At 40.3% G+C, this 23,837-nt stretch overlaps 1 protein-coding gene and 2 pseudogenes across 2 annotated transcripts in view; all 3 read left to right on the top strand.

The window, feature by feature from the left end:
- LOC111347343 (uncharacterized) overlaps nt 1-17,373 on the top strand; it is a 27,948-nt gene extending 10,575 nt beyond the window's left edge. Inside the window, exons 10-22 of the mRNA XM_088738468.1 lie at nt 10-129; nt 1,223-1,311; nt 1,943-2,052; nt 3,806-3,856; nt 5,805-5,870; nt 7,876-8,433; nt 8,829-8,915; nt 9,344-9,693; nt 10,202-10,393; nt 10,823-11,000; nt 11,424-13,489; nt 13,903-14,001; nt 14,446-17,373. Of these exons, the coding sequence (XP_088594594.1) occupies nt 10-129; nt 1,223-1,311; nt 1,943-2,052; nt 3,806-3,856; nt 5,805-5,870; nt 7,876-8,433; nt 8,829-8,915; nt 9,344-9,693; nt 10,202-10,393; nt 10,823-11,000; nt 11,424-13,489; nt 13,903-14,001; nt 14,446-16,071 (5,592 nt within the window). The 3' untranslated portion in view covers nt 16,072-17,373. The remainder of the gene's footprint in view (nt 1-9; nt 130-1,222; nt 1,312-1,942; nt 2,053-3,805; nt 3,857-5,804; nt 5,871-7,875; nt 8,434-8,828; nt 8,916-9,343; nt 9,694-10,201; nt 10,394-10,822; nt 11,001-11,423; nt 13,490-13,902; nt 14,002-14,445) is intronic.
- Nucleotides 17,374-19,607: 2,234 nt separating this feature from the next.
- LOC148719951 (uncharacterized) lies at nt 19,608-23,012 on the top strand (annotated as a pseudogene). The gene is made up of 2 exons (XR_015993176.1): nt 19,608-21,034; nt 21,808-23,012. The product of XR_015993176.1 is annotated as an uncharacterized LOC148719951 (transcript).
- LOC148719952 (uncharacterized) lies at nt 19,609-21,054 on the top strand (annotated as a pseudogene).
- Nucleotides 23,013-23,837: the final 825 nt, after the last annotated feature.

Here is a 23,837-nt window from a genome sequence, read left to right as displayed (position 1 = left end):
TTATGTTAGATTTGTAGCATTGACTGTCAATCGGAGGGAGGCTTACCAGGGTACTCTATGGCTCTGATGGTGATTCAGTTCCTACAGGTGACGAAGCCCCCAGTTCTTCCCACATGGGTACCACAAGAGGTGAGTCCATTTTTGTGGTAGTATTAAATTATTCAAGGCGAAACTGAGTCTAAGGCTAAACCAAATCCAAGGCAGTTTGAATGATATACTTGTCTGTTTAAAAATTATGTGAATGTGCTTGGAACAAAGAAGAACATAATCAAACATGAATGGGCTTGAAAACAGTAAAGTTGGTCCTTGTCTGTCCGGCGGTCAAGACAAAATTTTAAACCTTTAATTCCCATGACTGATCAAGAGAGACATTCTAGTGATGACAATAAAGAAAAATGTCAGTTAGGGGGCTGGATTGATACAGTGTAGTTGATCCAATACCAAATTTTCCATACTAACATCTTAAGACTTGTATGACAGGCAGTAAGGAGAATTACTAATGAGATCCTTGGAGTGAAAAGATTAAAAGGGGACCTATGTGATTGTGTTTACTTGTGCTGCCTATAGCTAACCAATTAACAAATGGTAAACACCACAGCGTACACTATTGAGTTATGGATGCACGCGGGAGGTTGCTAAGCACGAAAGAAGCGTAAGAGTTGCTCGAGGCGATAGCCGAGAGCGACTCTAGCTTCTTGAGTGCTTAGCAAACCTCCCAAGTGTATCCATAACTCAATAGTGTACGCTGTGGTGTTTACCTTTTGTTTTATAACATAACATTGATACATTGTAGCTAAAGAGTTCCCTTTTATTTAACAAATCTTACGTGACCAGAAAAAACAAGCGCGCGCGGAAAAATAGTCTTTGCATTTGCTCACGTCAGCAGCGTACACCCATGGGCAAATGGGGGACGCTAAATTGACCAATCAGAGCGCGCGCTTTACTTTGGTTATGTTATAATCAAAGTTCTGAACAAGACAGGTTTGTCTTTAGTTATCAACTGAGTTAATTGAGTTAAAAATTGGCCACTGTAAAAGAATTTCTAGGCTGATGTTTCTAGTGTTAGCCCTTTGTCAGAGCAAATGGAGAGTTTCTTTAGAAACTTACCCCTTTCATTCAAAGTTTTGAACTGCTACAATTTCCTTGCATTCTTTTTATGTATCTTCCTAATTTTTCAATCTGTGTTGGATGTTACTGAATACTAGGGATTTTTTTTTTCCAGGCAATTGACGAAGATAACCAAAAAGCCACTGAAAACTTTGTCAGTGAGAATCAAGAAGAGATTGGAACACTGTGGTATCAGCTTTTTAGGTGAGAATAGAGTTTCAAAACATTACATACTGTATTGTTTCCAAGTGACATGTTACTTTTATCACAAACATTTAAATTTTGGAACTGGCCAAAACTAACCTTAAAAAAGTAATACTTAGCTACAGCTGTAAAGAAGCTATCACCCTTGAGCAGACCTATATGTCCAGGTTAGTTCTTGGACCCTCAGCCAAAGAAAATGAAGAGACAAAATTTAACAAAGTTGATGGTCAGTATTGGTGTCCTTCCCAATTAGAAGAAGGGTTAATCTGCTCTCAAGCTCAGTACCACTTACCTAGTCAGAACTTGTCTGGGTTTCCATACCATGAAGCAATTAGGGTATTGTTGCTTCACTTGGAAGGAGTGGTTATCCATTACAGGTTACCTACCTCCCCCAGCTTTTTACCAGTTTCCTAAGAAAGTTTGCTGGTGCCAATTTATACCCGGGGGGGGGGAGAGGCACTGTAATAGTGGAGAGCCTTCCCCCAAGAACACAACACAGCGACTTGGCCCAGGATTGATTCTAGATTTGTAATCTTACCGTCTGCACTGTGACAGTCCAGATACACTTCTGCTCTTCTCAACAGTTGGCTTCTAGAGATTATGATTAACATGGGCTTATTTTAATTCTCAGGTTTTACTGTATTGATTTTGACCTTCCAAATCTGGTGATTTCCATCAAAGATCCAAGGCCTCTCAAAAGAGAAGATAAAAAATGGGGTCATCGTAGGATAGCAATGGAAGGTATTCTTATCATTTCAGATGTGATGTAATGATGTATAAATGTAATAATTTATTTATTGTTGATGACGTGGTAAGTGGTCGTCCCATTTTCTGAGCAACTAAGGTCATGTATAAAACAAACGACAAGAAAAAAAACAAAGAAATAAGTAAGAATATTATTAAAAAATAAAACATAATCCATATAAGATAATATATAAAAATTAATATGTGAGGATCCTAATAGGTATAGGTAATCGCATGGGGCCGAGTAAAATTAAGGATTAATATCACGCGTGTTTTCGGAAGTTGCTGAAATTGCCCGAGTCGCTCCGCGACTCGGGCAATTTCTGCAACTTCCGAAAACACAAGTGATATTAATCTTTAATTTTACGAGGAACCATGTGATTACTTGTTTATAATATAAGGGGCAAAATGTTTTCTTACTGATCTCGCGCAAAACGGGACGCCATTGTTACAAAACAAATAGAAATTTCTTTACCTTGGCAGCAGTTGCTAAGCGATTTTCAGCCAATCATTTTCAAGTAATTTTTCCCGGGGCAATTACAAAAATTAAGAAAAAATGCCCTCTGTCTTGACCAATCACAATTCAGTAATTTTTCCCCTTATATGATAAAGTATATAATTGTGTTAGACTATGAAAAGTATATAGGAATAAAAATGATCAATCAAATTCATAGGCAGGAGTGACAGAAGCCACCTGTAAAATCAGTATGACTTAATCTCTTTTGAAATTTGGAGATAGACTTGATTTGTTTGATTTAGTTTTTCAAGTTATTATATGGCTGTGTCTCACAAGGACTGGGAACTACCGAATTCACGAATTTGATTGGCTGAAATCAATATTGAAAGTGGTCTAGATTTTCCCATCTATACCGGCATGTAGACTGGTCTAGAAAAAAAGGTACAAAGAATATAAAAAATTGTCATATAAGACACAGCAATATAATAAACATCTTATTAACCGAGCTAGGTCGGTCTGTATGGGAGAATCTTGACCTCGGTCGCTGGTACAGACCGAACGCAGTGAGGTCTGTACTGGCGACCTCGGTCAAGCTTCTCCCATACAGACCTCCCGCTCGGTTAATAAGAACTAATTATTCCATTAATGAGATACAATGTAGGAGAACGAATTATTTGCAAAAGAACTATTATAATTATGATACTCTTCATTCGCACCATTACTTCTTAAGTTACATCCAGTGGTTCTTGGTTTGAAAAAACTAGAAATATATTGTGGGGCTATCCCGTCAAGTGACGTGAATACAAGAATCAGGGAATACGTACATCTTTGCTGTAATGATTGCATTGATGCTATCATTATCATCATACGTTAATTATCTTGTTCAGAACTTTGATTGGTTAGCCATAAGCAGCACAAGGAAACACAATCACATAGGTCCCCTCTGAACGTTTTCACTCCTAGGATCTCATTAGTAATTGCCCTTACTGTCTGTCATTCAAGTCTTAGATGTTAGTACTGAAAACTTGGTATCAGATCATCATACGTTTTCTCAGCGGCTGCATTTAAAATTGTTCTTAAGCCGTACAAAAGCACTGTTCTTCTTTACTCTTGCCAAACAGCAAGTCTTCCTACTTTGTATGCTTTGGACCAATTTGCAATTGGCTATTCTCTTTTACCCTTTTTTTTAAATGCTAGCAGAAACACTTGATCTGTGATTTACAATACAGACCTTGAGCGTAGTTAGTAAAAAGTATAAGGTAATCTTAAATGTTTTCTTTCTTTAATTTATAGATCCTTTTTCTACCAAGCGGAACGTTGCTTCGTCATTAAGTAGCGACAGAGGTATGACCTTTTTAGCTCTTCCTTTTTTTTTAGTTAGCTTTAAGGTTACCGTGCAACTTCAGGGATGTCTCGCGTTCAAGCGATGTAGCGCGTCCAGTCTAAACTGTAGATATCTAAACCCCTCTCAAATTAAAGCTTATGGGACCGGCCATGAGACTATACCAAAACTTTTGAAAAAAAATTAATTGTCGAATTTTTCACAACTTCTAAATGCGAGCGCCCGATCACCTTTTGAACGTGACGTGTCAAAGCGAATTTTGTTTTTCGCTTATTTAATGTGTTCCTCCGTTTCCGGGGCCAAAGCGCTAAAAAACGTGTCAGCGATTTGTCATATTCAGTTTCAGTGAAAAGTCACAGAACATTTTTTAAATAGGATTATAAAATGTGGAGTGATCGTAGAAAAATCGCTCTTGAAAAGAAAGAATTCAGAAATAAAAAATTCGGAGACACGTTTTTGTTGTTTATATGTAAGACTAGCTACTGTCAAAATTTGAGAGCAAGCGAACAAATTCCCTTTGACTTGTAGCTCTTAAAAGGTGATTCGGGCGCTCGCATTTAGAAGTTGTGAAAAATTCGATAATTCATTTTTTTTCAAAATTTTTGGTATAGTGTGATAGCCAGTCCTGTAAGCTTTAATTTGATACTGGGGTTTAGATAGCTACTGTTTAAACCGGACCCGCTACATCGCTTGCACGTGAGACACCCCTGAAGGTGCACGGTAACTGTTCTGTTGTTATTTGGTTTCTACATTTAATTTTACATTTGTGTGCTTGGTTGCTAAACCTTTGAACAGCAGTGAGGCTAAGGGTGACCTTGTCACCATACAAACGTTGCTGCCTTTCAAACGTAAATTACTCTGTCATCATTTTATTTAGATACAAGTCTCTGTAACAACAATGTCACCTTCAGCCAAATCAAAGGCTTGACAACTAAGTACAATTTAGTAAGTTCCATGTAGCGTGGATCACGCAATGGTGTGTCAGCGCGGCGGGCTTGATTACCATCCAACGCCATAACGAACTGCGCGACTTTGAAGCAGAGATGCTAAGGATGGTCTGTAATTATGTGGAAGTAGAGCCGGTCCTTCAGAAGTTCACTGTGGAGACATTAAATTATGGCGTTAAGAAAGTCCCTGATGCCTGTTTTGATATTCATGCTGGAGGATTTTTGGAAAGACAGAGATCTGCATTCTTTGACGTTCGTGCGTGTCACCCCAATGCAGACTCTTGATGAGATTTGACTCCAGAGCAGATCTACAAGAAGCATGAGTTAAAAAAGAAGTTGTTCATATACAGAAAGAGTAATGGAGATTGAACGGGGGAAATTCACTACCCTAGTTTTCCCGACCACGGGTGGAATCGCAGATGAGTGTGTCAAATACCACAGCGGACTTGCGGAGCTGGTTGCAAATAAGAAGGGAGAAAGTTGCTCAAGCGCAATTTCGTGGATAAGAGCTAAAGTGTCTTTCGCCATCTTACGCCCTGCGATCCTATGCTTAAGAGGTTGAGAGGCTCAAGATCCACAAGACGACAGATAGATTTTGATTTACAGATCGAAAATATTAGAGCCTGCCCAAATGAATCTTTGTTTTGTTAGGAATATGAGAACTCACTTGTTTCTTTTATTATCAGAAACAGATAATATTTCTTCTGTTATGACTTGATTTAAAACCCCTGACTCCCTTCAAGAACTACTGATTGCATCTTAGCCACTAGGAATGTATTTGGGAAATCGTTATTGACACAGTGACTGTATTTTTTCATTATCTTTTCTTAATAGAGTGCTTAATTCTTCAAATGTTTCTGTAAATTATGGACATATTTTTAAAGTTTAATAAAATATAACTAATATTATCATTATTATTATTATTATTATCATTATTATTATTATTATTATCATTACTACTGTTATTACATCAAATAGATGACTGTTTTTCCTTTGCTTCCAGCATACGACCACCTTTTTACTTGCTGGAAGAACAGCTTTAGATATTTTACATCCTCGCCACAAAATGGTAAGCGATGATAACCTATGTGGAATAATTATTACACATAATCGTGTTCCTCTGTCTAATTAAACCATTACTGTACAGGGGTTTTATTAACCTTGTGACTCCCATGATTGATCAAGACAGAATTTCTCCTTACAATATCAACACAATACCAAGCAGACAAGTGATGAAAATAAAGAAAAATATCAATTAAGGGGTCAGTAGTTGATCCAATACTAAATTCTCCAAACTTAGTATCATAAGAATTGTGTGGCAGACAGTATGGAGAATTACTAAAGAGATCTCGGGAGTGAAAGGGGCTAAAGCCAGTTACCGGCGGTAAACCACTGCCAATAAGACCTTGCCGTTTATGAGTATTTTTACAAAAAAAGAGGCTTGAGTCCAAACTCCGTAGAAAATACGTAGTGATCTTGTTGATTGAACCATAACAGTTGGCCAAAAAAAACTCCGAAACTTCTTAAAATTCCAAGCAAGGGGGTAACAAATTTGCGCGAACAAAACTGTAAAACAACCTAAAACGACACCGTAAAAGAACAACAAAATTACGCGAAAAATGTCTACGTCAGTTTTCAATGTCAAGTTTGGAGTTTTTGACGTGATTGGCTAATTTATGAAATCACGCGCGCATTCAAAATGAATGCAAAGGGGGGAGAGTAAAAGAAAAATTGTAATTTGAAATTTAAACGAAAGAGATTTTCGAATTCAAAACGAATATAAAGGGGGAAGAGGAAAAAAGAAATTGTAATTTGAAATTTAAACGAAAGGGATTTTTCACAACTGCTATGCCACCCGCCCCAAATGAATAAAATGGAAGCCGTTTAACCATTTGCATTGCATTTTGAAGAGAGAGACGGGGGAGAGTTCTGAAACCTTAAGTAGTGTCAATGGTTAAACGGTTTCCCTTTTATTTTTAAAGTAGTATTTTGTATTTTCCTTTTTCTCCTTTGGAGTGGGCAGCATTGAAAACTGACGTGGACATTTTCTGCGTACTTTTGTTTTTCGTTTAACCATTTGAAGAGCTTTTTTATGGTAATGTTTGATGTTTGGTGGAAGGACAGGTTTTATTCGATGTGGGGATGTTGTAACGAGCACAATTATTGTCATTGTCATAATTAAAGGGATTTTCCATTAGGTTGGAAGGGTTTTAAAAGCCTGCTTAACTTAATTGAGTACCCTATTGTTAAAAATGTCTGCAAAAAAAAGGATGAAATTCAAATCAACCAGAAATATTGAAGTCATTGTATATATATATTTATTAAAAACTAGATCATTGGATAATGCAATTCAAGACTTTTTATTGGCATAGCCATTATGGTGTATCAGCCAATATACCATAATCTACAAATATGGCAAGCGTACGTGTCAGATTAAAATTAAAAGGGGGCTAAAAATTGAATAAAAATTTAACTTAATTGAACGTTTTTAATAAAACAGTTATTCCACTCGCGCTTGTTGGATATGAGATGATTATAGCCAACTCGGCGCTACGCGCCTCGTTGGCTATCTATCATCTCATATCCAACGCGTGCTCGTGGAATAATTGTTAAATATATATATATAAACAATTATAGAAAAATTGGTATTCAAAATAGCTTGATTGATATTAGTTTTGTAAGATCACAGTGTTGTTTGGTGATAATAATAATTAAATAATACTAACAATTATTTCTTATAGAGCGCTATTTACAATGACAGATCAACAGCGCTTTACAATTAATGTACTAACCCACCCATCCCACCCCAGGGGAGCACATCTATCGCACAGTAACCTATTTTTCGTTATTTTTACCTTTTTTTACGAGATGTAGGTAGTAACTAGTGCTGTTGTGTCTTCTATATGTGCGAGTTGTATGTAATTTAAATAAATAATGAAAGGAATAGTAATTTGAGGGAAAAAAAAAACTGCTTTGAACATGTAAATGTTTGTACCTGAATAAGGTAGTGTTGACCTGACAAGTCTTGTATTGTTTTATTGTTAACATCTTTGTCGATTTGTTTTTCTTGGAAGGGTCAAATACGGAGATACAAAATACAAGTTCTAAACCACCCCACAAGAAGAACGACAGTAAATCAGTGAAAACTAAGAAGCAGGAGAGCAAAGCCGTTGCTGTTGACGAGGATATTTTTCAAATGGATGACTTGGATCCTCTGACCAAACAATTGCGCTCTATGGATGTTTCTAGCAATCACTGCGAAGATGGAGGTTTCTCTCAAAGGCAAACCAAAAAGAAAGGTTCTAGCTTAAAAAGCAAGGCTCAAGATGACGCGGAAATTGAAGGTGAAATAAGTTTGAGTGGATCTAAAGAGGAAGATAACAGAAACTCCAAAACTGACCCAGAGGAACAAGCGTGTGGTGTTGCAGACAAAAGTCAAGACATTGTTTACAGATTTGATACCAAGATTTTCCAAGGAAACAGTAAACCAGTTAAAACCTGTTGCATTTGCAAACAGGATGGTCATGCCAAGGATCGGTGCCCACGTTTGCAGAAGCCACCTCTGATTGCACTACCGCCAATGACGCCAATGTTTGCTAAAGTGTTAGATTTTGTTTGCCAGACTTGTAGAGGTGTGTACTTCCAACAAAACTCCTTGTTAATCTTTCACGATATACTTTTGTTTTAATGCCTGTATACACATGTGTAGAAAAAAATTAGGGAAAATGCACAACTAATCAGTTGGAGGTTTAGTGTTTTACCTTTATTAGTTAGTGTAACACTACGCTTTCCCAAACATTTTCAGCTTTTTTTTAAGTGACTTATAAGGTGGTCGGGAGTCTCTCTAAAGGACAAGTACAGAAATTAAACCTGTTCATGTACATGCTATAAGTGTTTAAACCGGCCATGTCTTCATGTTCGTATGATTTCTCGACAAGTATGTTTGTATATACCTTGTGCTTATGGTACATCTTATTTCACAGCCAACTCACTAGTCCAATAATCTCAAACTTTTATATTTTTGTAGCTGATTTTGAATTTGAAAAATCAGAAGTATCCAACCGAGAGAAGGTGTTAAGGAATTTAGAAAGCTACATTAATGGGCAGTATCCAGGTAAACCATTTACTTATTTATACCATTTACTTATCAGCGAACTTAAGACAGGCTGGCCCAGTTCAGTTCAACTTTAAAGCTGTTTTAAATAAGGGCCTGCATAAACAATTTAACAAGGCCAGACCACAACATCGGGAGCTACTCTCCCTACTCATTGCAAGGAGTGCGTGAGTTCTTTGACAACCCCTGCTAACTAGTACAGAGACGATACAGGGGACGGGACCTACGGTTTGTCGTCCTTATTCTGGAAGAGTAGAATTTTTAACCATTGGTGGATGTCAAAGCAAAGGCAGTGCAGTGTCTTTAAGACTCCGAGTGTTGGTCCGGTCTGGGGTTTGAACCCTCGACCCTCCGCATGGCTGTCCGGTTATTTTGTTTGAATTACTCAGAAACTGATTTTGTAAAGCTGCTGTTGTCTTTTTCTCCAGAAGCACGACTGTTTTTGTTTGGTTCCTCCAAAAATGGCTTTGGTTTTCGCCACAGTGACATTGATATTTGCATGACGCTGGAAGGCCGTGTCAAAGAAGAAGTGGATTGTGTAGAGGTAATCAGTAGCCTTGCAAAGCTCCTGAGGAAACACAGAGACTGTGGCAATGTGCTGGCTATCACCACAGCAAAAGTTCCCATTGTGAAGTTCTTCCTTCGCAGTTGTAAACGTGAGGCTGATATAAGTTTATATAACACACTCGCATTGGAGAACACAAAGATGCTTGCTACTTACGCTAAACTGGATGATCGTGTGGCAACTCTGGGTTATACTGTTAAGGTCTTTGCCAAGGTATGCAACTTAAAGACAATGAACTATCAGGTCGTGAAGTAACTTTAAGGGACTTAACCCTTTAACATCTAAGGGTAACTAGCACACATTAATGTCACGAGAAGGAAATGATCACCAACTAAAGAAGCTCTTGACTGTTGAACAAAATTCTCCCTGTCAGCACCTTAGGAAATGTACAGAGAGGAGAACATGCGTAGTGATGTTTGGGTTTAAAGGCCTAACGTTTGGCCCTGATGGTATTATCAACTCTTTAGTAACTGAGTTTGGTTTTTCATTCGCTTTGGTTTTGTTTTTGGTTTCATGTAGCAAAGTTATGGAGCAAATTGGGAAAGATAAATCGCTTTAATTTCAGAACTCGTTCATTATATTCGCCCATTGGGTTTAAATGCATTCAAAGGATAACTTGTCCCGAGTTATTACCTGCCAAATCTTAGGCTTAGTCCGATGTCTGTAAGATGGTAATGTTAAAGTCTACAAGTAATGTGGTTTCCGTCTCATTCCCCTTCAGGTGTGTAACATCGGAGACGCTTCAAAGGGCAGCCTGTCATCGTACGCCTACATACTCATGCTCCTTCACTATCTGCAACAGTGCAAACCTCCAGTCATTCCAGTGCTACAGGCTCTGCACAAGGATGACAAACCGCCTGAGAAGATCATCGAGGGATGGAATTGCTGGTTTCTGAGTGACGAGAAGAAAATTGTAGGTGGTAGAACTTCTTTGCTGTACTGTAATGGAGGAAGATTGGATTTATAGCCCAGTGGCACCCCTTCAGCTCTGAAAACTCCTCGTAGCGCCGACTTTAATTTTAAAGCATCTGTATTGTTTTCCCTACTGCCAATGTTCTTTCTGATAAAAGTTACATAATTTCTGGTTTATTGGGTAAATACACCGAGATTTTAGTAAGAAACACTCACAAGCCAGTTTTCAGGTATCGCACTGAAGTAGAATTAAAATAGAACGAATAAATGTAATATAAAGATACATTTTTTTGTTAAGAAATAATTGTTGATAGGATAACACTGCCTGCCGTCACCTATGTATCCCTTTGGAGACATCCATGAAAAGGAATGCGTGCCGTTATATTAGGAACCACTTGAATCTATTGTTCTAATTTATTTGTATTCTTAGAGAAGTGCCTGGAATCCAAAGGAAAGGAACAGTTTCAGTGTGGGTCTCTTGTGGTATGGCTTTTTAAGATATTATACCGAAGAGTTTGACTTCAAGCATGACGTGGTTTGTTGCAGAAGGACAGAAAAGCTGACCAAATTAGAAAAAATGTGGACCAAACACGTGTTTGCAATTGAGGGTAAGGTGTTATTATTCTTTACTTTTTTTACTTGAGAACACCAATCAAGACTCCTCACATTCGATTGTAGAATCAACTCAGAAGAAAGTTGTGGCCAATTATCTTGTTAAGCTTTTTACACTTTACAGCCTCGTTTTGAGATTAGAGTAGCATTTAAAATGCACTTATACCAACACAAGCAAACTTCCCGCCAAAACTCACCCCTCATTCTTATGATACCTGTTGTTTACAATTTGTGCTAAGAAACTCCGAAGGAGCCAAGTTATTAGCTATGAAAATATTCCGCGGCCGACAGTAATTGAATTAACTTGGAATTGAGCGCTGTATTGAGTTTTGTAATTTGTGACTTTTGGTGTACTTTAATAGTTATTCCTGTCGAATAAAACGAAAGCCTTCTTCACCTGCGCACGACTTGCTTTGCAGACCCTTTCAATCTGGACCACAACTTGGGCGCAGGCGTGACAGGGAATATGGCGAACTATATTCAGACCACGTTTATCAGAGGACGTGAACGCTTTGGAGTTCCACGATGTGATATACCAAAAGAGTTCTTGCAAGGGTACTTCTTTGATCTTACAGATGGCCTTGAAGTTCCAAGTGACAGGAATTGTCGCGTGTGTGGTAAAATAGGCCATATTGCAAAAGATTGTCCTCTCTCTAAGGCCAACCGACGTGCAGAGCAAAGGAAGGAACAGGAGGAAAGGAAATCGGGGAAAGAAACAGGCGAGAAAATGAACGTGAAACAGATGCTCTTTGGTGCAGGCTCCGTACGTCCAAGATCTGCTTCTGCAACAGGCAAAGAGGGACAAAACAAGAATGTTGACGACAGTATGCATCTGCCATCGACATCATCTCGCCAAGGTGCTAACGCTTCGGATGTAACATCTCTCTTAAAATCTCAACCAGATTCACAAGATCTTTCGTCTCCTCCAAAGGAGAGCAGGAGCATCGAGTCGAGAGGAGTCGCTGATAAACTATCTGAAATACCAACTATGAAAACACCTGACGATACTCTTCTGCAGGGCTCTCTAAGTGTGCATTCAGTTACTAAAGAGACTTTGGTGGAATCAAAAGAGGGCATATCCCAACCCATACAGACAAGCCACATCTCGGATGTTAAGAATGAGAAGGGTGATGAAGAAATAAATGTAGATGACTCAGCAGGCATCATACCACCTGCGGTTTTACCTGGGTCAAAGGACGAGGGTGTCAGTAATACAGCAACATCAAGAGTACGTACTTCTTCATCAGTACAATCCAGTCACTCTGGAGAAATGGAACCACCTCCCGGCTTTCACAACCTAGGCGGGATGTCTCAGGTGTCTGGTGAAGTATCCCCACAGCTTTTACCTGATGGTCTCCCACAGTCTCCCTCTGTAAATGGATCATCACCCATTATCTTACAAGGTCAGACTATTGTTATGGGCACTCCACCACGGCATCCAGTAAGCATGTTCCACCCCGAAATTGCTCCGTTTTTAGTTTCTCCTGCTCGACATGACATGTGGCTGAGGCAACAGGGTGGGATCATGCAGTTTCCCCATACTGCACCTGTGAGGCAACTTGTTCCTTATCCTTTGTCACCTGAAGTTCAAAGGGTTCAACAGCCAAAGCAACAGTGGAGTGGTCCTGCAGAAAACTTTCCAGTGGATCATCCCGCCTCCGCTCACCGTGGATTCCATCGCCTTTTGGAGCACAACCAGCGCATGCTTCCCCACAGCCCCCCAAATATTTCAAGATTTGCTAATTGGCCTTTGGGACCAGACAGCCCACCCCCTAATGCGACCAGCTACGAAGACCCAGCAATATTAAGAGGGCAGCAGTTTGCTTCGCATCCAGTGAGGCATCCTCCTTTTCCTGAAGGCATTTCTCCCACTCTCACACCACGCCAGACCCAGTTTCCTCCTGGCACCCCTCCACAATACCCTCAATTTCTGCCTGGTACTTCTCCACAGCAAACCCCCTTCCCTGTTGGTTCTCCTCAACAGACTCAATTTCTTCCTGGAACTCCTCCAAAGCGAACCCATGTTCCTGTTGGTTCTCCTACACAGCAGACTCAATTTCTTCCTGGAACTCCTCCACAGCGAACCCATGTTCCTGTTGGTTCTCCTCCACAACACCCTCAATTTCTGCCTGGTACTCTTCCACAGCGAACCCATGTTCATGTTGGTTCTCCTCCACAACAGACTCAATTTCTTCCTGGCACTCCTCCACAGCAAACCCATGTTCCTGTTGGTTCTCCTTCACAACAGACTCAATTTCGTCCTGGCAATCCTCCACAGCAAACCCCCTTACTTGTTTGTTCTCGTACACAACAGACTCAATTTCGTCCTGGCAATCCTCCACAGCAAACCCACTTACATGTTGGTTCTCCTCCACAACAGACTCAATTTCATCATGGTGTTTCTTCACGGTCCCTTGTTTCCCCAGGACAGAGTATGCCACAGCCACAAGGAAACAGTTTCCAGCATACCATCGGAACACACATGGTCAGTGCACCATATTGGCCATACCGGTTCGATTACAACTAGTTATTGTGTTACTGTCCTTTTAAACATATATACGAAAAAATCGTTGTTGAGTCAGCTTTTTTTGTGCACTGGGTGAAGAGATTTTAGAGCAAAGTTCAGCTGTTTTTGTAGGCTAGTGGTTGTATGCTCCCCATATTATATTCAACCAATGTAGATGTTTACTGGGACTTTTTCTTGGAATCAAAATCTAAGCTGTTGCAGTTAATGCTCCTTTTTCCATCACGTTTCGATAACTCGAGGACGAGTCGTAGTTTCCATGTAACCCTTTTTCATCTCTGGTGGTGATTGGTTGTCTTTTTTTACGTTTCGCTATTGTATTTTTCTTTCATTGTCGAGAACTGTATGGTTAATGTGGTGTACTGGATGTTTAGACAGGAGAACAGTTTATCAGCCTCTTCCGGGCTGCTGAAGAAGAGGTAAAGAAAGAAGACATTGCCCCAACGAATCCCCCTCCAAATGATGAGTTTGAGGTATGTACTCAGTGCTCAGTGATCTTACTTGTTGCATCGAGATTCTTTGTTCCGACATGAAATATTTCGTAGACGTTTTTGAAAATATATTAATTTTCCTTTGTTATGCGCACCTAGTAATGCTCGTGTAACTGTGGAATGACTGCATTTTGCATTTTCTTTGGACACTTTGCTACCATTGTCAAGTTGCATTTTGGTTATAATTTACATTTCTGCGTTCGATAGTTGTAAAAATGTCTGAGAGACTTCTCTCTATCATTTGAAATTTTTAGTGGATTGAACGTTTCAGAAGCTAATGATTAGTTTAGCCTCCCTTACTTATAGGAAGTGGTAGTGTCGGATGAAGATCCTAATTGATCTCTTCTTCCACAGTCTAACGTATTCTTGCAATTGTGCCCTTTCCCTTTCTCGTATTTTTGAAACATATTTCCCATTTTATGTCAGTCTAAGGACCTGCACATTGCTCCAAAGAATTTGAAAGCTGCTAAGACACCAGAAGAACACCAGTTGTTATCCAAGCTGAGCAAAGTGAAGAGCCTATGGGAAGGCAACGCTACAGCTGAATTGCAAACCAGTTGCTCAGCTCCATTGCCTGTAAAGGAATTGAATCCCAGTGGGCACACTGAACTTCAAGAATCAGATGATGCGATTGCTTCCTTCCACGACACCGAGGTAACAGTAAAAGAGGAAACATGTACAACTGTTACCGAGAATTTGATTAGAAAAAAGGATGAAGGAATGATGGTGGATAAAGTTGATAGTACAGAAAGTGTTTCTGAAAAGCCCAATGGAACGGCTTCGTCGACCCAAGGGCACAATAAAGTGGCCTCCAGAAGGGTGAGCACAGAGGAGCAACATTTATCTAACCGGGAGGTTACTTTGAAAGGTAAATCGGAGGCAAATGCGACTGCAGTAGACAAAGGTGAGCGAAAGAGAGCTGAGGAACAAGAAGAACCCATTGAAACTTCCGCTACGCAGGCAGATGCCCCCAGGAAGAAGAACGCTAGAAGTGGCGGTCGTGCAAGAAAGGCCAAGACGCAAAGGCAAAACGAAGTTATTGAGAGTCCTCCAAACAAGCAGGAGAAAACCGGGGATGGTGGCAGAGAAGAAACAAAGAATACTCAGGTGCAAAATCAACGTCAGAAGAATCGCGTCGATTTCAAAGTTGATGCTTCAAAGGATTCTCCTTCGTATTCTCCCAAAAGACCTGGATCTGAACGCGCCGAAGAAAAACCGAGTGGATCCTCTAGAGAAGGTCCTTGCCACGGTGCCGAGTCAAGTAAAAATTCTACTCCCAAAAAGCTTGGATATGAACGCTCCAAAGTAAAACCGACTGACTATTCAAGAGACCCTTTTGGCCAAAGCGCTGATTCAAATCAAATTTCTACGCCTAAAAGGCCGAGATCTGAACGTCCCGAAGAAAAACCGAGTGAATTTTCTAGGGACCTCCCTCGCCGTGATGCCGGGTCAAATAAGAACACTAGGCCTGGATCTGAACGCTCCGAAGCAAAATCGAATAAATCTTCAAAAGTCGATTCTCGCCGTGGTGCTGAGCCAACTCAATTGGCAACACCCCAAAAGCCTAGATCCGAGCGTTCTGAAGAAAGACTGAGTCAATCCCCCGGGGACGATCCTCGCCGGGATGCCGAGTCCACACTGTCTTCGAATAAACACAAAGTGTCATCTTCAAGTAAGAAAGAGCCTGGAAAGAGAGCACCACAGGAAACCAAGAAAGGCCCTGAAAAGAGAACACCACAGGAAACCAAGAAAGACCCTGAAAAGAGAGCACCACAGGAAACCAAGAAAGACCCTGAAAAGAGAGCACCACAGGAAACCAAGAAAGAACCTGGAAAAGGAGCACCACAGGAAACCAAGAAAAAGCCTGAAAAGAGAGGACCGCAGAAAACCAATCAAGACCGTGCAAAGAGCGCAAGAGCCGAAAAGCCCAATTCTCCCGAGGATTCTAACAAAGCGAAACGGAGAAGACCAAGATCCCATTCCAAGAGTGGCGGACAGAACGAAGGGAAGAAAGAGCAGGATACAAGACACCGTCAATCTCCCAAGTCGTGACTTGTAGGCACATGTAGCGTGTTAAGGGTATAGCACCGAGGAGATGTCACAAGTATCTTCTGGAGAAAGTAAAGTATTTTGTTTGTGAAAAGTAGCTGGTAGCTAATGGGATACTCGCTTTTGTAGAACAGCAAACCAGTGTGAGACCTATTTTTGAGTTCCATGTGCTTCATTAACCCTTAAAACCCCAACATTGTTGTCCATATTCTACAAACTGTTCTCTTTACAATTCCTTTGGTACTGACAAGGAGAATTTGTTTGCCAATCGGGAAAGCTTCTAGCTTCTTAAATTGGTGATTATTTCCTTTTTTTCTGTTGACCTTTGCATTGGATTCAAGGGTGGTATTGTAAGGAGAAATAAGAAGTCCGTCATTCTAAAGGGGTTAAAGTGTCGAGAGTATGGAATCGCGTTTTCTTTATGCTTCTTTCCTAGCAAACGCAACATAACGCATTGTGATCCCTGAACGATGCCTTAGTAATAGAGTGATACTGATGGGTCATGTCTTTTTAAAGTTTTGTTTTACAGAAGCGGTGGGAGAATTTCGTTTTTTCTTTGTTGTTTTAATCAAAGTACTCGACAGCCTTTCTAATTTTATACGAAAAAGTGATGATAGTCACAAATAGCAGAGTCCAGTTTTGTTCTTAGTTATTTTATGTAAAAGGTTCATAGTGTGAACTAAGGAACAGCTGAGCTCTGGTGAGTCTGGGTAACATTACTAAACATTTTCACACGTTATATTTTATCTCCAAGTAGCAGGGGTTTTATCAACCCTTTACCCTCTAACATCAGTAAGCATATTCTCCATACTGTTCTCTCTACATTTCCAAAGAACTGACACGGAGGATCTATTCAACAATCAAAAGCTCGTTTAGTTAGTGATGATTTTTATAATTCTTATGACTTAAACGTGTGATTCAAGGTTAATATTTTATGGCTAAATTAGATGTTAGTCACCCTTAAGGGTCAGTGAAAGGGCTAAGAAGCCGATTACCAGCGGTCTCCCGCCGCCTGTAAGGGTAAGTACTTGGTGAAATCTTTAATGTATGTATCAATACCTAAGAACATGTGAGAATACATGGTCATTTGCATACAGATACGTACATTAAGGATTTCACTAAGTACCTACCCCTGTAAGACCCTAACACCATCTGTTTAGCTTGCGAGCTGGCTGTCCTGTTTGGGTTTTGCCTTCTTAACCCTTTCACTCTCAAGATCTCAGTACTTCTCCTTACTGTCTGCTATACAATTCTTATGATTTTAGTTCAGAGAATTTGTTATTAGAATAACTGGTGATCCCCTGATTTTTCTTTTCCTTTATTCTCGTTACTTGTCTGCTTGATATTGTATTGATATTGTGAGGAAAATTTCTGTCTTGGTCATTGATTGGAGTAAAAGAGTAAATAGGGCCCCTTTCTGGGAACAGCCGCCTATTACACCATTGGCGGCCGCTCATTGAAAAGAAACTGTAACACTAACCCAACCCCGCCCCCCCCCCCCCCCAAAAAAAAAAAAAAAAAAAAGGAGAGAGTAATCAACCATCTTTCGCAGCTCAGCTTCTTGGCTTGTGGACAATTTGTAATTTCACAGGCTTTTTCTTTTTTGTGATTATCGAAATATTATCTATGATGCTTTGACGACCTACAAGTTGTGAACGAAACGCGTATTTCATGTGTTTAAAACTTACTGTTGTGTCTACTACAAAACTTTATGTTTGTTCAATATTCTGGTAATTTTGTTCCTGGAAGGCAATATTTTCAGGTAGTGTGAAGACAGATTAGCCCTAGCGCTATAAATAGCAGATGCCAACATAGTGGATGAAAGTACGTTTCTGGAAATGATTCCGAGCTCGCAGTGGTGGTTATATTGTAGACTTCCTAATAACGAGTGTCTCTTTTTTAGTGAAAGCAGTGTTTATCCTCTTGTACATTAGAACTCTCAGGCCAAAGGCGCTACAGAGTACGACTGAATTTTATTATCATCTAAAACATAAATCATAGGCTTGCTTTAAAACTAAGTTTGCTGGTCAGGATTACACATGAAATTCAGCAATGATGTGAAAATGAACACCGACTGACTCGATTAGCGCACGGGCTGACAATTGCTAAAGGGATTTTAACCGTAACCACTTACATCCTAACACAGCCTGAGGGTGAATCTTCTCATAGTTCTGTATGCTCTTTCTGTAATACTTTTCCACTTACTCATTACTTTCTTAACGATTGCGTGTACATCAAGCGCCAAGTCTCAGTAAAGGTAACCACTGATCCCTCTCATCTGCGATTGAACAATAAATTGTGTCTCGAGTCGAAGGTATCGTTGAAGGATTTTTTTTTCTTTTCAATTTAACGAAAAGTCCGGTAAGAGGTGATCGTTAACGAACCGACGGTGGTTTCAACACATCGTTAATCTCTGGATGTAATCGACTTAGACTCGTAGTTGGCGGACCACTAGTGACCTCAACGCCTCGTCAATCTCCGGATGTAATCGACATTTTCTCGTAGTTAACGAACCGACAGTGAATATAACGCGTCGTCTTTCTTCGGATGTAAATGACTTTTCTTGTAGTTGACGAACCGACGGTCATTTTGACACATCTTCAATCTCCGTTTCTAATCGACTTGGACTTATAGTTAACGAACTGACGATGACTTCAATACATCGTCAGTCCCAGATATTATTCACTCGAACTTGTAGTTGAAGAACCGACGGCTATTTCAACACGTTTTTAATCTCCTAATGTACTCGACTTGGACTCTTTACGGCCGGTTCACACGAGTTCTAACCCAAACCGCGGTTTTATGCAAGCGGAGGGCCTCGGGGATTCTCTTTAAAGAGGGTTGATGTCCTTCCGCCGTTGACTTTCGGCCCTCTTGACACTGTTTACAAACATAAATGTTCAAAATAAAAGGTACGGCGAAATTGAAGACGGCTTAGAACGCGGTTTTGTCAAACAATGGCTAAACTTTGGCCTTTAATGCATTGGTGCCGCGTTCGTCAACTAAAACCCAAATGTCACCTACATTTTTTTGTTTGTGCAAATATGACGACAATCTGTGAAGCTACTGTAATACTTGTTATCTACCGACTTGAGTATGTAAATTCGCCACCGAAAGGAGTTTTTTAAAGCTGATGTATAGCCCTTTCGTCATTTGCACTGACGAAGGGCTAACACTCGAAACGTCAGTTTTAGAAAGTCGGTGACCAATCAGGTTACATTTCAAAACGATTCATTTGTAAAACCAAATTATCTTGCAAGACCCCCACCGACGCAGCCCCATAGTTTCTTTAGAAAGTAACACCCTTTAATCTTATCCACCGACTTATTACTTCCTTAACGATCGCGTTAGTCTTAGTAAAGCTAGACACTAATCCCTCTAATGTGCGATTTTCCATTGTCAAACAAACTTCATAAAAGGATTTATTGAGCTTCTGTTTACTTAATGAAATACGTCCGGGCTTCAATCACTTATTTACACAATTTTTTCGTTGCTAGCGTAAACTGTGTTATTGTTGGTAGGTCTATAGTTGGATGAGTTATGATGGCACGTTCTTTCCGGGAACCAGAGTTAAAAACTAACGTCCGAAAATCTTGCGTAAAAAATGAGTGTCCTTTTGGTGTCAGCCGGAGCCCTGTGACAAGGCAAAAACGTGATGTTTCAGAGGTCGGCAATCACAGACAGAGAGCAATTGTGGACAAAATGAAAGATGCATTTCGGACAATATCCTTTCGTTCAGAGCCAACAATTGGCGAGGAGGATTTGGTTACGCGACGAAATTCACGAACGCCCATCAGTTGCCGAATTAACAGCAGCATTAGTTACGCTTTAGATGCCAAGAAACGCGATGAACTTGTTCAGAGTCTTGTACCTGAATGTTATGAGCATCTACAGAATTTCCATCTTTATCGAAACGATATGGAAAGATTGAACTCGGGGTGTAAGGTTTTGTACCTATCTGCCAAAGACGGTGGCAAAGTTGGAGAAGAGAAAGAGCTTCAAAGGGCCTATGGCCAAGCATCGGTGAGGACCGAATGTTGGCCTCGAGGGTTATGGAACAACGCTGGTTCAAATGCGAGACGTTCGAAAATGTCTCGTAAACGTGCATCAGAAACGGTAGCTATGGAATCAAAAAAGGATTCCGCACCGTCGGCAAGACGTGGTGTTAACGTCACTAAAAGTACGCAGTCTAACTTGAGTACTGTGTTGGACTTTTCCGATAGAAAATTAAAAGAGAACGGTTGCAAAGGAGGTTCAGCAGATTGTTCAAAACTGACTTTCATCAATGGTGTAGAACGAGTGGCGCCTCGAATACGAGAGCGTTGGAGGAAGCGGTGAGGTGCCTTCTGTTAAGCTAGAGGAAGACATCAGCACTGTTGAATCGCCAGGTGTTCACCTTGTGCGCTGCTCTCACAGTACAGTGAGCGATATCTCACCAAATCCTCCCATGACAATTCTAGAGCTCGACAGCTCCAGACGATCTTCCGTACGCACTCTTGTGTTCGAAAGCCAAGAGCAACTTGTTGAAAATAGTGGAAATCAATCCTCTCTACGAAGGACGGTTCACAAAGATTTGAAGCCCAGCCCTCATTTGCTCTCCCCCTTTCAATCCAGATTTCCGCATCTTAAATGTTCCGAGTTAGCGAGTTCTCATAACCGACATGACAGAAATATAACTGCTCCCATTCCACCGTGGCAACAATAGCGTATTTTGAGCGACGCATTTCGGCCAACTCAGCAGAAGAACACTCAATCGAACAGATACAAAATGCCCAAGTTTGCCACAAGTACAGAGCTGGAATACTATATCGATATTGTGTCTGAAACGAACAATAATTGCGGATTGTACTTCTCGTAACTTTTGGAGAAGTTTTTAGTAATTGTTCACAGAAACCTGTACAATTTGTAGTATGCTTTGTGTACAAAGCGGAGCGAACGATATCGGCAACGTCAATTATGATGAGAGGTACGGGTTTCTTATTCAAATTCAATATCTGTTTTATATCGTTTATTCTGTTTTACAGTTTTCACAGAAAAACGAAACTTTCTTATCACTTGTTTTCACTCCTTGTGATTGGCTCAGAATCTCCTACCGTTTTTTCAACCAATCATTGACAAAATTGAAACAATCGCGACATACGTTGCCCCTCCCCTTTCCCCTTCTTTCTCCCCGGCACTTAACGCAATAGGCAGTTGTTTGTCTTTACTTTGAAAGCGTATTGGCTAGTGCAATCTCCTTTCTCCTAATTGGACGTACTACTAAAAATTTGGTTTTACAACACAATGGAGCTTTACTCCAACGCGCTGTGTAATGGTAACTGTTTCAGAAAACGTTATATCTACACCTAATTGCAACAATGTCATAGAAAAAGGAAAGAAGCGAAAAAAACTGTAGCCTTGCAGGTGGTAGTTAGCATAGGCCAGATTCAGCGCAGCAAATGTCTTCGGTCGTCATATTGAACTAGTGGAAGATCTGAGACGAGTGATGTAGGGAGGTGGAGGGGAGAGGAACGAAATAATTAGCTTTTAGTACTACGCTCTGGCCGTACACCAGACAGTCAAACAGAATTTCCACCGAAAAATTATTTTAAAATTCTTGACAGTCCCAGATGTTACAATTTAAATTTATTGCATTCATTTTGAAATCACTGGTGGTCCCTGTAATCTGATTGGCTCTAATTGGTGCGATTTATTCCCAAATCGCACCATTTTTTGCTCTAAATCGCATCTTTTTTCCAGCCAACGGGGTGATGTTAAAGGAAAGGTCTTGACCTATGTCAACTTTAAAAATTTGACGGAACAACTGGGATTTCGTGGTCGCCCAGAACACTACGATGCGTACGTGGAAGACGTAACTCTAAGACAGCGAGAAGATGGAACTGAAGTTGTTGAGTTCAGAAAAGGTCCCACTAAAACACGGAACGGTGGTCTCACCATCAGGCGAAGAACAACACCACAAGCAATGTTCAGCACCGATGGCGGAAAAAGCGATCCAGTGCGGCTATTCAAGCTTTGGTTGTCCAAGAGACCCAAGGGAATGAAGAACACAGGGCCAATCTATCTAAGCATCATAAATCGTCCTAAATCAGCAGATGTTTGGTATACGAAAGTTCGAATGGGACAAAACAACATCGCCAATTTAATGAAATCTATGGCCTCCTGTCTCAGGACGAATAAGAAGCTGACGAGCCACAGCATGAGGAAAACATTGGTATCAAAACTGAAGAAATCAGGTCAACCGCGCAATATCATCTGTGAAATAACAGGCCATGCACGTGAATCTTAGACGACTACGATGAAATAGACGAGAATCACAGGAAAGAACTGTCTCACGTTATCAGTGGATATAAAGACGTGTTAAACGAAAATCAAGCAAACGAAGTCACCCGCCAAAACACTGCAAAGCAAGCCTCAAATCAAGAGATTGCAGTCCAATATAAACGAACACCTCTGGTTCCTATTTATCACGTCCAACAACAAGGCCAAATGTATCAGGCCATGCGTTCCAATCCTGGTTTTCAGCCAGCTGAATTTTCAGGATTTCAACCACGTTTTCCATTGCAGTCTCCGCAGTACCGCTTGGAAGCCTTCAGTTGTGCTGCTCCCGTTCCATCGTAGAATTACACAGGCTGCACCTTCAATTTCTTCTCCAGAGACAGCCAGGATTCTCCACCCCAACCACAGAAGTAACGAAGGGCTTACATCATTGAGTCAGACGACGAGGATTGAACTTTAACGCTTCACAATTTTTTGCTGAGTTATTGAGGACTTCTCGAATTTCTTGAATGAAACTTGTCTTTCTTTTAATACGCTTGACTGAGTTTTTGACACATGACGTCAAAGTCTTTCTGTTTTGCATACAAAATAAGATGTAAATGCGTTTCCGTTTCCGCTTTTTATTTAAAAACTGGCTCAGTACTGCATCAATAAAATATTTGAATTGACCAAGTTCTGTATTTGGGCGATGTCAAAATGGATGTATTAAAGTGTTAATTGAACCTCGTGTCGTGCAATTTTGGTCTGAAATCATACTTTTGATTTCAAATCAAACTCGCGCTGTGCGCTCGTTCGATTTTGAAATCACGCGTATGATTTCAGCCCAAATTGCACTCCACTCAGTTCAATTACCATGATATATCAACAAAGTTGAAATGGTAAATTGGCCACCGTTATGATTATAAAAGCTGACGTTTCGAGCGTTAGCCCTTCGTCGGAGCGAATAGGGGAATTGTGGGTTGTATGTGCTTTTAAAGGCAGAAAAAGGAGCTACTTGATTGGTGATTGGCTAAGCTCTTTGTTTGACTCTCGATGACTCTTAATTTACTCATCTTCTCATCTATAGATATCTTAGTTTTGTTATTTCATTCTCACTTGATAATGACGTTCTGGAAACGTCGAAACGTCGTGTAATGTTTTCCAATATTTTCAATCGTAGATTTTTATTGTAAAATGAACTAATATGATCAGTGGAATTAAGTTTCGAGTCTAAGATAACACCTAAGAGTTCAAGTATATTGCTTGCTCCATCGTAACATTGACCCATGCAGTTGGTTAGTGAAAGGCCTAGTTAAGCCAAAGTGTCCTTAACTCATTTTGGATTTCGTGAGAAGTATATTTGTCGGCGGTCCTATTGAGCCACACTAACAGCTCAGGGCGATCCTTAGCTCTAAGCTGCAGCAACTGCGAAAAGTTTGATTCTTCCTCGGTATTTCCTTGAGATGCAAGGGCTTGGCGAGCTAGAAACTGTAGACATTCACTAATTACAATGA

Source organism: Stylophora pistillata, chromosome 11 (assembly GCF_964205215.1).
Source record: "Stylophora pistillata chromosome 11, jaStyPist1.2, whole genome shotgun sequence".
Taxonomy (NCBI): Eukaryota; Metazoa; Cnidaria; class Anthozoa; order Scleractinia; family Pocilloporidae; genus Stylophora; species Stylophora pistillata.
The sequence above is the reverse complement of the archived record's forward strand: the minus strand, read 5'-3'. Positions and strand labels throughout refer to the sequence as shown.